Source organism: Symphalangus syndactylus, chromosome 23, assembly GCF_028878055.3.
Source record: "Symphalangus syndactylus isolate Jambi chromosome 23, NHGRI_mSymSyn1-v2.1_pri, whole genome shotgun sequence".
Lineage (NCBI taxonomy): Eukaryota > Metazoa > Chordata > Mammalia > Primates > Hylobatidae > Symphalangus > Symphalangus syndactylus.
In genome coordinates, this window is record NC_072445.2 from 46,437,012 (window position 1) to 46,450,874 (window position 13,863).

At 43.2% G+C, this 13,863-nt stretch overlaps 1 protein-coding gene across 4 annotated transcripts in view; it reads left to right on the top strand.

Annotated features, from left to right (window-relative positions):
• GPLD1 (glycosylphosphatidylinositol specific phospholipase D1) overlaps positions 1-13,854 on the top strand; it is a 77,994-nt gene extending 64,140 nt beyond the window's left edge. For all 4 annotated transcript variants that reach the window (XM_063632711.1, XM_055262763.2, XM_063632710.1 and 1 more), the window contains 5 exons: positions 2,291-2,467; positions 2,847-3,007; positions 6,142-6,168; positions 6,294-6,344; positions 10,572-13,854. In XM_063632711.1, coding sequence (XP_063488781.1) covers positions 2,291-2,467; positions 2,847-3,007; positions 6,142-6,168; positions 6,294-6,344; positions 10,572-10,658 — 503 coding nt within the window. In that variant the 3' untranslated portion in view covers positions 10,659-13,854. The remainder of the gene's footprint in view (positions 1-2,290; positions 2,468-2,846; positions 3,008-6,141; positions 6,169-6,293; positions 6,345-10,571) is intronic.
• Positions 13,855-13,863: the final 9 nt, after the last annotated feature.

The window sequence follows — 13,863 nt, forward strand, 5'->3', positions numbered from 1 at the left end:
TTCTGTTTTAATTCTGAAGAACTAAAAAAACACTTCGATGAAATTATTTTAAATTATATACTTCTCTTCTTTAACAGACTGTGATGCATGTTAGAGATTTGGGAGTATTGATTAATTATAATTCTTCCTCATCCTTGTGCATTTCAAATCATTTCTGAAATAGATTCATGAATCATTCAGAGGGATATCAAAATATGTACTTTTGAAGAGCTGACATAGTTGGATTAGAGAACACAGTCTCAATGGGCAGCCCTATTCAGGCTTTCTAATTCTTGCTCCAAAAGCTAGACCTTGGGGTGACTTCTCTGAGATTCTTCCACATGCAGTGGGGCTAGTGTTCATCCTGTGGGTGGCAGAGCCAGAGGGAGAAGCCTCAGGTACCCTCTTGCCATGGAAGGACTGAAGCAGGGAGTAGACAGAGAGCTGGAAGTGTTACCATATTTCTGGGCACTCCAGGGAGCTCATGGTTCCTTTAGGAGGCACGAAAAGAAAGGGAATGTAGCCGGGCGTGATGGCTTGCACCTGTAATCCCAGCACTTTTGGGAGACTGAGGCAGGCGGATCATGAGGTCAGGAGATCAAGACCATCCTGGCTAACACAGTGAAACCCCGTCTCTACTAAAAATACAAAAAATTAGCCGGGCGTGGTGGCACACGCCTGTAGTCCCAGCTACTTGGGAGGCTGAGGCAGGAGAATTGCTGGAACCCCAGAGGCGGAGGTTGCAGTGAGCCAAGATCGTGCCACTGCACTCCAGCCTGGGCGACAGAGCGAGACTCCATCTCAATTTAAAAAAAAAAAAAAGGATTTTCTCTCATTTCCACTTTTCTTGATATTTTGGGCTTTCGCTCTGAATATTAACTATTGTACTGGCACATTGTTCTCTTAGGAGACATTGTGTTAGGTCAGGCTGTTTACCCTGTATCAGAAAACTCCAGATTGCTGAGCTTTTAAAATACTGTTTCTTATTCCTACTCTTTTCTAGCTGTTATATCTGACTATTGTTGCTGACTCTACTTTGGGCCCTCAGTGGCTTCTAGTGGACAGTTTCCCTTAAACAAGGCATAAGTTTGTCCGAAAAAACAGGTCAAATTAGTCAGCTCAGTTTTACACACAAAACTCAGTGGACGCTGACGTAAGATTGTATCCACGCACTGACACTTTGCCAGTGTACGGCAAACTTCTCAGAGGGCCACCAGCCCCACCAACCAACCCACAGGTGCCGTTTATATTTCTGAAGTCAAAGCTGTGTTCCAAATAATAAAGTTTACAGCGAAATTCCAACAACTAGCTTTGAGTTTGTTCAAAATTCATTAATTCAAAAAACACTTTATTAAATACTTGTACAGAACCAAGCACCATGCTAGGTACAGTGGATAGAGAGACAGAGACGTGACCCCATTGCTTGTGGAATAGACGCCTGATGCAGGAGACACAGAAGTGAATGCAGAGCGATGCTGCCCTGCCATGGGTATTCAGAAGGCACTGGGCACAGCTCATGTCCACTGTAAAATGCTTACCTGAACTCAGAGGTCCTGGGGTCAGTACATAATCGCTTGCCCATGTTTTGTGGGCCCCAGCTGTCTGCACTTGTTGTAGTTGTGCCCAGAGCTAAAGTCCCACTGGACTCAGTGTTATTATGTATGGGAGCACATGGAAGTGGCCTCTGCTGTAGACCAGGGAGATTAGGAAAGGCTTCCCAGAGGAGGGGACACCTGAGCCAAATTCTGCAGGGTGAGCAGGAGTAGCCAGTAGAGGGATGTGGACAGGGGAGCACGAGGAGCATATGCCTCTATTCCAGGCAGAGAGCACATCATGTCCAAAAGCCCAAATTTAAGACATAGATTGGGCTGTGGTTTAGGTACATTATGGTGAAGTGTGGGTGAAAGGGTTAATGGCGCTAGATCCCCAAGTGGGAGTCAGATTCTGTAAGGCCTTGTGAAGAGTTTGGACTCCATCTAGAGTCCACTTGCATTTGGATGTGTCAGTCATGGGGGTGACCTAGGCAGTTTGTGATATGAGAAAATAAAAAGGTGGTTGTGTGGAGACTGTATTATGGGGATAAGACTGGAAAAAAGAATACCTGCCTGAAGGGAAATCACTGAAGCTGTCTGGTGTTTGTGCCTTAGTGCCCAAGCTGGTTGTACCTCCTGACTGCTGGAGATGACCAGCATCGAAACCAACCATCCTGTAGGATCCCGAGTGATCAGTGTCACTTGAGGATGGGATGCTATTCCGTGTTCTGTAATGCCTTCATTTTTGTGAGGCCAGCAGGAACTGTGGTTCATTTCAGATGACGTGTCTAAGATGGCATTCCTGACCGTGACCCTGCACCAAGGCGGAGCCACTCGGATGTACGCGCTCACATCTGACGTGCAGCCTCTGCTGCTCAGCACCTTCAGCGGAGATCGCCGCTTCTCCCGATTTGGTGGCGTTCTGCATTTGAGTGACCTGGATGATGATGGCTTAGGTAAGAAAGGAACAGGACCCTTTGACAAGAATTGAGTCCCTTTGCCCAGTGGGTGGGTCCCCTAATTGGATTATCTGGGCTCTGCCCTTATAATTGACAGCCCAGTGGCCCAAGGACCTTTAGACAGATCTTGAATCAGGCAAGACCAGAGAGGGAGTTGCACTTCTTGAAGGTGGTAATACGAGAATCACCTGTAGTAATTGCTGTTGTAGAATGAAGTAGGAAACAAAAGCCTTTGCCTTTGCCAGGATGAAATCACGGCAGACTAAAGGAGACACTGATATTTGCAGGAGGTTGGGTTAGGATCCAGTAGTGGAAGAAGGAAAAGATGACAGTGAGGAGTCAAATACTTCCTTCTGTCGGTTTTTATTGTTTTCAGATGAAATCATCATGGCAGCCCCCCTGAGGATAGCAGATGTAACCTCTGGACTGATTGGGGGAGAAGATGGCCGAGTTTATGTATATAATGGCAAAGAGACCACCTTTGGTGACATGACTGGCAAATGCAAATCATGGATAACTCCATGTCCAGAAGAAAAGGTAAAGTGTTCTACAAAATTCTGTACCTTATTGGGAAAGGATCACTAATTGCTGATTCCTTGTTATCCACAATAAAATGCTTACCTGAATTCATACATCCTGGGGTCAGGACACCATCATCTGCCCATGTTTTGTGGGCCGCAGCTGCCTGCTGTTCTTACAGTTCTGCAACATTTGTGCCCAGAGCTAAAGTCCCACTGGACTTGGTGTTATGTAGGTCCCTGGTCACACAGCCTGCCACTGCTTGGTTAGGCACCCACAGCACAGAAGAAAGAAAACAGGCCATGGCCATTGGAGTTTCTCTTTTTAAAATAGAGACGGGTTCCTGTTCCATTGCCCAGGCTGGAGTGCAGTGGTATGATCATGGCCCACTGCAGCATCAAACTCCTGGGCTCAGGTGATTCTCTTGTCTCAGCCTCCCGAGTAGCTAGGACTACAGGCATGTGCCACCACACCTGGCTAATCTTTTTATTTTTTGTAGAGATGGGGCCTCACTATGTTGCCCAGGCTGGTATTGAACTCTTGGGCTCAAGCAGTCCTTCCACCAGGCCTCCCAAAGTGCTGGGATTACAGGCATGAGCCACCATGCCCGGCCAGCCACTGGAGTTTCATTAAAACGTCCTCTCTGTTGCTTTTTGTTTCATTTCGTTCTTTATCCCTTTTTTGGGTGAGTATCTTTAAGTTACATTTCCTGGGCCTAAAACATTTGGCCATTATTTAACTTTTCTTTTTTTTTTTGAGACAGAGTCTGGCTCTGTTGCCCAGGCTGGAGTGCAGTGGCACGGTCTCGGCTCACTGCAACCTCCTCCTCCCAGGTTCAAGCCGTTTTCCTGCTTCAGCCTCCCGAATAGCTGGGACTACAGGCATGCGCCACTATGCCCGGCTAATTTTTTGTATTTTTAGTAGAGACAGGGTTTCACCATGTTGGCCAGGCTGGGATTACAGCCCAAAGTGCTGGGATTACAGGCATGAGCCACTGTACCCCACCTATTTTAAAAAATTTAAAATTATTTTTTAAATTGCAAAATTAGTGAAAGTTTACTATGAAAATTTTAGAAAATACAAAAATGTACAAAGAGAATTAAAAATTATCTACCTAAAATTCCACTCTGCAGAGCTAATACCTATTTACCTTTAGAGCGGATCCTGCTGCTATTTTTCCTATGAATTTAATTACTACCATTTATTGTGCATTTAGTATGCATATGCTAAGAACTATGTATCATTTAATCCCCATAAAAGCTATGAAATTGGCCAGGCCCGGTGGCTCACGCCTGTAATCCCAGCACTTTGGGAGGCTGAGGCGGGCAGATCACGAGGTCAGGAGATTGAGACCATCCTAGCTAACACGGTGAAACCCTGTCTCTACTAAAAATACAAAAAATTAGCAGGGCTTGGTGGCGGGCGCCTGTAGTCTCAGCTACTTGGGAGGCTGAGGCAGGAGAATGGCATGAACCCGGGAGGCGGAGCTTGCAGTGAGTCGAGATCGCGCCACTGCACTCCAACCTGGGCAACAGAGCAAGACTCTGTCTCAAAAAAAAAAATGAAATTAATATTATGCCCATTTACAGATTTAAAAAATTAAAGATCTCAGCTGAGTGTGGTGGCTTACACCTGTAATCCCAGCACTTTGGGAGGCTGAGGCAGGAGGATCCCTTGAGCCCAGGAGTTCAGGACCAGCTTGGGCAACATAGGGAGACCCTGTCTTTTCTTTTTATTTTTGTTTTTGAGATGGAGTCTCACTCTGTCGCCCAGGCTGGAGTGCAGTGGCGCAATCTCGGATCACGCCATTCTCCTGCCTCAGCCTCCCAAGTAGCTGGGACTACAGGCACCCGCCACCACACCTGGCTAATTTTTTTGTATTTTTAGTAGAGATGGGGTTTCACTGTGTTAGCCAGGATGGTCTCGATCTCCTGACCTTGTGATCCGCCCAAGACCCTGTCTTAAAATAAAAAAATTAAAGATCAGAGAGGAAGTTTATTCAAGGTTACACTGCCAGGAAGGACATGGCACAACAGGGATTTGAACCAAGATCTGATTCTAAAGCCTACCCTTAAGTATTACACTGTGTGTGTGTGCATATTTTGGCTAACAATTGTGATCCTATTGTGCATAATTTGTGCATAATTTTGTAACTTATTTTTTTTTTTAAACGAAGTCTCACTCTGTTATTCAGGCTGGAGTGCAGTGGCATGATCTCGGCTCAGTACAACCTCCGCCTCCCAGGTTCAAGCGATTCTTCTGCCTCAGCTTCCTAAGTAGCTGGGACTACAGGTGCACACCACCATACCCAGCTAATTTTTGTATTTTTAGTAGAGACGGGGTTTCACTACGTTGGCCAACCCCTGACCTCCAGTGATCCGCCTGCCTCGGTCTCCCAAAGTGCTGGGATTATAGGTATAAGCCACTGTGCCGGGCCATAACTTGATTTTTCTTTCTATCTAACAATATACCGAGAACATTTTCTTATGCTATTCTGATATTCTTATATAATATGATATTTACCGGCTGATGAGTATTTTATCTACAGATAAACCATAGTTTTATTTACCCATTATTTAAGTAACTATTGTTAGTCAATTATGCCATTTCCAATTTTCATTGTTTTAAATAATATGGTAAATAGTCACATAAACGTTTTTGTACATCTGGTTATTTTTCTGACCTGTATTTCTATAAGTAGAATTTCTGGGGTCAAAGGGCATGCACATTTGTAAGGCTAATCAAGAAATGTAGAAATGAGGCTGGGTGTGGTGGCTCATGCCTGTAATCCCAGCACTTCGGGAGGCCGAGGTGGGCGGATCACCTGAGGTGAGGAGTTCGAGACCAGCCTGGCCAACATGGCGAAACCCCCTCTCTACTAAAAATACAAAAAAATTAGCCGGGTGTGGTGGGCGCCTGTAATTCCATCAACTCGTGAGGCTGAGGCGGGAGACTTGCTTGAACCTGGGAGGCAGAAGTTGCAGTGAGCTGAGATCACACCACTGCACTCCAGCCTGGGTGACAGAGCAAGTCTCCTTCTCAAAAAAAAAAAAAAATGTAGAAATGAGGGTATAAAGGTATAATTAAAATTGATTTTAAAAAGCCACACAAACAGTAATAACATTGTCTCTCTCCTCAATTTTTTTCTTCAGGCCCAATATGTATTGATTTCTCCTGAAGTAAGTATCCCTTGAAAGAATGAAGAAAGAAAAATTACCAAAACAATGCTCCTTGGCTTATTTTAAATGGATAAAGTATTACACTGTGTTCTCCAAAGCCCATTAACAGACGGCATGTTTTACAGGCCAGCTCAAGGTTTGGGAGCTCCCTGATCACCGTGAGGTCCAAGGCAAAGGTGAGCCCAAGGACTGCACTTCATTGATGTTTATGTTAGTACTAAGGGTGGGATTTGGTGGTCTCACTTTTAGGTTTATTTCAGATTTTATTTTTATTTGAAAAGGAGAAGAACACACAAGAAGAAAGTAACATTCACATATAATCCCATCACTTCCTTGGTGGAAAGTTTCCCTTTTTACTCTTCCTATTTTATCCTCTACAGCAGGGGTTGGGGCCAAGTTGTCTGCCACCTAATTTTGTAAAGCCATAAAGCCATGAACTAAACATGTCAGCTCATGTTGAGATGGCTGAAAAGAAATCAAAACAGAATGTTTTGTAACATATGAAGTTTAAACAATGGTGCAGTTTCAGCGCCCACACAGTTGTAGTGGAACATAGCTGGGCTTGTCTGCTGTGGACTGCCCGTGGCTGCTGTCGCGCTGCAATGGCAGAACTGACTGGTTGCCTTGGAGACTGATGCCCCACAAAGCCTAAAGTATTATTATCTGGCCTGTTCCCCAAAATCGTTTGCTGGCCCTTGCCCTAGAAAATAACCATTATTAATATTTTGCTATTTTCTTCCAGACTTTCAGAGTTTTTTCTTTACTTATGTATTATTTTTATACAGAACCTTGCTGTCTCCTATGCTGGAGTGCAGTGGTGCAAATTCAGCTCACTGCAACCTCCACCTCCCAGGTTCAAGTGATTTTCCTGCCTCAGCCTCCCAAGTAGCTGGGATTACAGGTGCCCACCACCAGGCCCAGCTAATTTTTAAAAATTTTTTGTAGAGATGGGGTTTTGCCATGTTGTCAAGGCTGGTCTCAAACTCTTGGCCTCAAATGATCTGCCTGCCTCTGCCTTCCAAAGTGCTGGGATTATAAGCATGCACCACTGCACCTGGCCCAGAGTTTTTCTATGACTTTAGAGAGACACACACACACGCATGCGCGCGCACACACACACACACACACACACACACACACACACACACATATGTATATATATATTTTTTAAGACAGAGTCTGGCTCTTGTCACCTAGGCTGGAGTGCAATGGCATGGTCTCGGCTCACTGCAACCTTTGTCTCCCGGACTCAAGTGATCTTCCAACCTCAGCCTCCTGAGTAGCTGAGACCACAGGTGTGTGACACCATTCCACACTAGTTTTTTGTATTTTTAGGAGACAAGAGGTTCACCATGTTGCCCAGGCTGATCTAGAACTCCTGGGCTCAAGAGATCCACCCATCTTGGCCCCCCATTTTTTTGGCTATTACAGACAATGCCATAGTGAGCATTCTTGTACCTATCTGTAGCTTTTTGTAATTGAGCAAATATCCCCACAGGTGAGAATCTTAAAAGTAGGATTGCTAGATCTAAAAGTGTACACATTTTAAATTTCGATATGGCAGATTAAAAAGTTTAACCTTGGCTGGGCGTGATGGCTCACACCTGTAATCCCAGCACTTTGGGAAGCTGAGTGGGTGGATCGTTTGAGGTCGGGAGTTCGAGACCAGCCTGGCCAATGTGGTGAAACCCCGGCTCTACTAAAAATACAAAAAATAGCCGGGCGTGGTGGCGCATGCCTATAGTCTCAGCTATTCGGGAGACTGAGGCAGGAGAATCACTTGAACCTGGGAGGCAGAGGTTGCAGTGAGCCTAGATGGTGCCACTGCACTCCAGCCTGGGCAATGGAGCAAGATTCTGTCTCAAAAAAAAAAAAAAAAAAAAAAAAAAAGTTTAACCTTAAAATATACCCGTAAACCACTGATTGCATTCATCCATTTGTTTTAGGTTATGATACTGTATAGGCTTTAAGAAATAAAAACAAAGAGAAGGCAAAGTCCCTGTTCTTGAAAATAAGAACATGGAAAGTTCCTATTTTCCATGGAAAGTCAAATACAATGCAAATTAGTATAGGATTAAATGCTAATGAGTAGTCAAGAATAAGTCTTAACAGTGGGTTGAAGGGCTGCAGAAGCCTTCATAGATTTTTATATATATATATATATATTTTATATATTTTTATATATATATTTATATATTTTATATATATTTATATATATTTTTATATATATATATATCCAGGTCTGTAAGACTTGTTAAGTGCTGTGGACCAGGTTCCTGTGGACCAGGGCGGAAGGTGGGAGGAGGAAGAGGATTAGGAAAAATTGCGGTGAAACTGCCCTTTAGTGGCCAATAATTTAAGTGACTCATTTACAGGCAGGTCTAAAAATGTAGGATTAACCACACAACAAAAATATGGTTATTAACTTTATAGGAAGATTCTCGGAAGGTCTGATCACAGGGATCCTTTATATCACAAGCTTGGCTTATATCTAAAATTTTATTCGTTTCAAAAATTAGGCATTAGAAGAACTCATGTATTATATAAAACTATACATATATCAACTATAACTTCCATCAATTGAGAGTAGTGGTATATGTAGATTATCTAAAAGTAACTTATATTTTATTCCTTTTGTAAAACACTGCAAATGTACCTTCCTAATTATTGTTCACCTGTTAGTCTTAAAATTACTTCACTTTTCCAGCACATACCTGAGCTTGGGGGCATTGAACGCTCTGGGTGTAAAGATAAATCAGATGTTATGTTTCAAAAATGGACAATCAGACAATCAGACAATCAGAGGATGATCAGTGTGGCCTTTTTCTGAGATTTGGGTACAAGTTATGTTCTGAAGATTCCTTCCTTTCTGTGGCATAAGAGCATTCAGTAATAAAATTAGTCATAACAAACTAGAATTAGGATCCAGCATCTACTTAAGTAGTGCTCTCACTGTCTGTATATTTCTGAAACTTCTCATGGGGTTGCCTTCCATCAGCTCAGGAGCCTCAGCAGAGCAGTAACTGAGTGTGTAGTGAGCAGTGTTGTGTCAAGCACCTGTGAGATAGACAAACCTGAGACATGGTCCCAGCCCCAGGTGCTTGTAGTCTAGGTGGGAAAATACAGCAGGCCCACAAGACCATCCAGGTTGGTATATGATGACCAAGAGCCAAACGAGGTCAGACAGCAACTGCAGGGGAAGTCTCTGCTGGTGGAGTCAGGGAAGGGCCTGCCGAGATCATGGGCCCGGAGCTGCATCTGGAAAGATGACTAGACTCTGACAAAACAGAGAGAAGCCAGAGGCCAGGCAAATTTATTAAATGAGTAATTCCATAAATTGCGAAAGAGAGAGAGAATAAATTACCATTTGATTCTGTTTTCTTAAGTGTAGATTTTCCCTATTAATTGACACTGGGTATTAAGGGATAAGATAAGCACAGGGCTAAGCATAGTGTCTGACCCGTGATAAAACCTGAACAAATTTTAACTATTGTTATTTCTAGATTTCATCAGTAGTTTTCAAAATCATACCCTGCTCTGACCAAAATACTGTCAGCCAGTTTGATCACCCGTACCTCATGTGCCAGCTTTGGTTCAGAATAACTTTTGTCAGTTTCCACAAATCAAATCCAACCTCGGAGTATGAAGATTTGCCACCACTGAAAATGTTTAAAGACCAGGCATGGTGGCTCACGTCTGTAATTTCAGCACTTTGGGAAGCCGAGGCAGTGGATCACTTGAGGTCGGGAGTTTGAGACCAGCCTGGCCAACATGGCAAGACCTGGTCTCTACTAAAAATACAAAAATTAGCCAGACATGGTGGCACATGCCTGTAATCCCCGCTACTCGGAAGGCTGAGGCATGAGAATCGCTTGAACCTAGGAAGCAGAAGTTGCAGTGAGCCGAGATCGCGTCACTGCACTCCAGCCTGGGTGACAGGGCAAGACCCTGTTTCAAAAAAGAAAATGTTTTAAAAACTTGTAGCAGGTTTTGAAGGCAATTCTGAAAGATGGGTCCTAAAATGTTTTAAGCAGCAGGGTGGGTGGGAGGTGCACTAAACACATTGACAAAGCCAGCTTCTGGGGGAAGTCCTTATTATTCAAAATACGTTTTCCACATTGTACCAGAACTAAGCACGCACTGCCATACTTTTCCTTTATGATTTATGTGCCAGAATAGGGATTGGGGTGAGCGTCCTTAGCTGCGGTTTTCAGAACCTACAGATGCGAGAAAGCGGTCTGTAAACAAAGGGAAAGTGGCATTTGAGTTCAAGCCAGGGGATCTGGCCAGTGTCTTATTCATCTTTATATTTCTAGAGCATAGCACAATGCCTGGACTACAGTAGGAACTCAACAGATGTTATGAATGAGCCATGAATTCTGTCTGTCTTGTGTCCCTTACAGAACCAGGTCGTCATTGCTGCTGGAAGAAGTTCTTTGGGAGCCCGACTCTCCGGGGCACTTCACGTCTATAGCCTTGGCTCAGATTGAAGATTTCACTGCATTTCCCCACTCTGCCCACCTCTCTCATGCGGAATCACATCCATGGTGAGCATTTTGATGGACAAAGTGGCACATCCAGTGGAGCTGTGGTAGATCCTAATAGACATGGGGCTCCTGGGAGTAGAGACACACACTAACAGCCACACCCTCTGGAAATCTGATACAGTAAATATATGACTGCACCAGGAATATGTGAAATAGCAGACACTCTGCTACTTCATGTCTCCTTCTCCAGTTTACTTCCTCGCTCCCTTTGCATCTAAACCTTTCTTCTTTCCTAACTTACTGCCTGTAGTCAGACCTGCTGTACAACCTAATTCCTCTTCCTCTTGAATGTCTTTCCAGTGGCTGGAAAGATCCCTCTGTGGTTATCTGTTAGAACAGTCTCTGTACACAATTCCTCCTAAAAACATCCTTTTTAAAAAAAAGAATTGTGCAGCCATAAAGAAAGAACAAGATCATGCCCTTTGCAGGGACATGGATGGAGCTGGAGGCCATTATCCTTCATAAACTAATGCAGGAACAGAAAACCAAATACTGCATGTTCTCCCTTGTTAGTGGGAGCTAAATGAGAACACGTGGACACATAGAGGGAAGCAACACAGTGGGGCCTATGAGGGCAGAAGGTGGGAGGAGGGAGAGATCAGGAAAAATAACTAATGGATACTTAGGGTGATGAAATAATCTGTGTAACAAACCCCCATGACACACCTTTATGTATGTAACAAACCTGCACTTCCTGCGCGTGTACCCCTGAACTTAAAAAAATTGAACTTAAAAGTAACAGATTGGTGGCCCATGCCAATCAAAGTATAATAGAAAGCATAGTATACAGAAAAAAAAAAAAACTGAGGGAGGGAAAATAGTACAGAGAAAAGCATGGGGGTGAGGGATAACCTCACATTCCAAATCACTTGTGACTTAGTCCTTTTTAACTTTTATGTTAGGTTCAGGGGTACATGTGAAGGTTTATCTTTTCTGCTCCTCCCACTCCCCCCACCTTCCCCCCTCAAGTAGACCCCAGTGTCTGTTGTTTTCTTTGTGTTCATAAGTTCTTATAACTTAGCACCCACTTGTAAGTGAGAACATGCTGTATTTGGTTTTCTGTTCCTGTGTCATGTGTTAGTTTGCTAAGGATTGATAGTCTTTTTTTTTTTTTTTTTTGAGACGGAGTCTTGCTCTGTTGCCCAGGCTGGACTGTAGTGATACGATATCAGCTCACTGCAGCCTCCGCCTCCCAGGTTCAAGTGATTTTCCTGTCTCAGCCTCCCAAGCAGCTGGGACTACAGGTGCACAATACTAGGCCTGGCTAATTTTTTTATTTTTAGTAGAGACGGGGTTTCACCACGTTGGCCAGGCTGGTCTCGAACTCCTGAATTCAGGTGATCCGTCCACCTTGACCTCCCAAAGTGCTGGGATTAGATGCGTGAGCCACAGGACCTGGCCGATAATCCTTTCTTAATGAGGATTAATACCTTTTCAATGTTTATATAGTGAAGCACAAATATAAAAAGTAAGGCTATCACCCTTCTGTGCCTTCCAGTGCTTTTGTAGAGTTGGCTGTTCTAACACCTAAAGAGCCTAGCTACACTGCTAGTTTTAAGCCATCTCATGAGAGACCTTTGTCGCATTAGGTTACAACTCGTGCCAAAAGAACTAGAAGGAAAAGATGCGGCCTCAGCCACAGGCTACTGTAAGGGCCGGAGAGGAAAGCAGGCCTTAGCCTCGCTTGTTCCTGGGCTGTTTTTCGTAGGATGGATTTCATTTGTCAGTCCTGCTGTGTGGCACATTTAAGGGAAAGGAATGTATCATAGGGTTTCAGTTTCAGTAAACATTAGCGGGCATTATCTGTAAACAGTAACTAGTTTATTTTGTGTTAAATTGGGAAGAACCTCTTTCTTCTGCCACGGGTGAGATGATACTAAAAGCAGGAGAAAATAAATGAGAAGAGCCCTTCTCTTCTCAGCTTCTCTCAAGGCAGAGTAGAGATTGGTGAAAAGGGGACAGGAAGAGGAATCCAGCTGAAGAGTAGAAAGTTAACAAGAACATCAACAGGCACATCCCTAGAGAGCATCTCTGGGTCACTCCCCGGATGACCTCATTTTTCTGGAAGAGGTACATCTGCTAGCTGCATAGTAACCTATGGCACAGCAAAAGCACAAGGAAGCGCCATTCGGTTTCGTTTAGGTACAATTATTGGTAGCCCAACCTATCTGAAGAATTACTTTTAATTAAAAGGGTGGTTATTTTTAGGGGACCAGAAATTACTTAGTTGTATTCACTTATGAGTTGAGCAGTTTGGTAGAGCAGACTCTGACATCTGACACTTCAGTAAAGGGATGTTTTTCTCAGTACTGGGTCTTTTCATTAGACGGATGCATTTATGTAAAGTGTCAGTGATTTTATGCTTCACTAAATGTTAAGGCCTGTGTTTAAACATGACCATTATTTACCTCACGATTTATATTTTTCTCAATGCCTGAATACACCCAATAGCAAGCAACAGGTGGAGGTTAAGACCCACAAAAATGGAAGCTTCAAGTTTATAGGACATTTAACCATACTAACCCCACTGTCAAAAACAATGTAAATTATACTCCTATTGTAAAAGGTCAACTGATATGGCAAATATGTAAAAAACCTGGCATACAGGAAAAAATTAATGCATGACAGTCTAATATAGTATCCTGATATGTGGATTAAATTTTCATTCCACTAAGTATAAACTATAGCTTTAAGCATTGATTCTGCTTAATAACTAAAATGTAAAGACCTTAACCTTGTAGGGTTGTAATTTCTCATTAACAGAAATCTGTTTATACAAGTTTAACTCAAATTTATCTTTATTTCAAGATATCAGAAGACATTTACATCTTTGCATTTTCTGTCTTGCTACTATCTGCGTATATGTAACAGCTCTTCTCAAGGCTTCAAGATAGGAATTGTTTTATGCCTTTGTATCACAGACCTAAGAGACCAAAGTTATTTGAAGATGGAGTGGGGACAAAACTGGGGTCTCTGCAGTCCCTACTCCATGTACCATCCATTAGCTCACCTCTGTGGATATTAGTAAAGTCATGAGAGTCAAATCCAAAGTGCAACTTTCATATTGCAATTCCAAAACATAAAGCTGTATACAACTCTTGGAATAACTCACCAAAATAAATAGCTTTTTAATATAAAATTGGTTAGT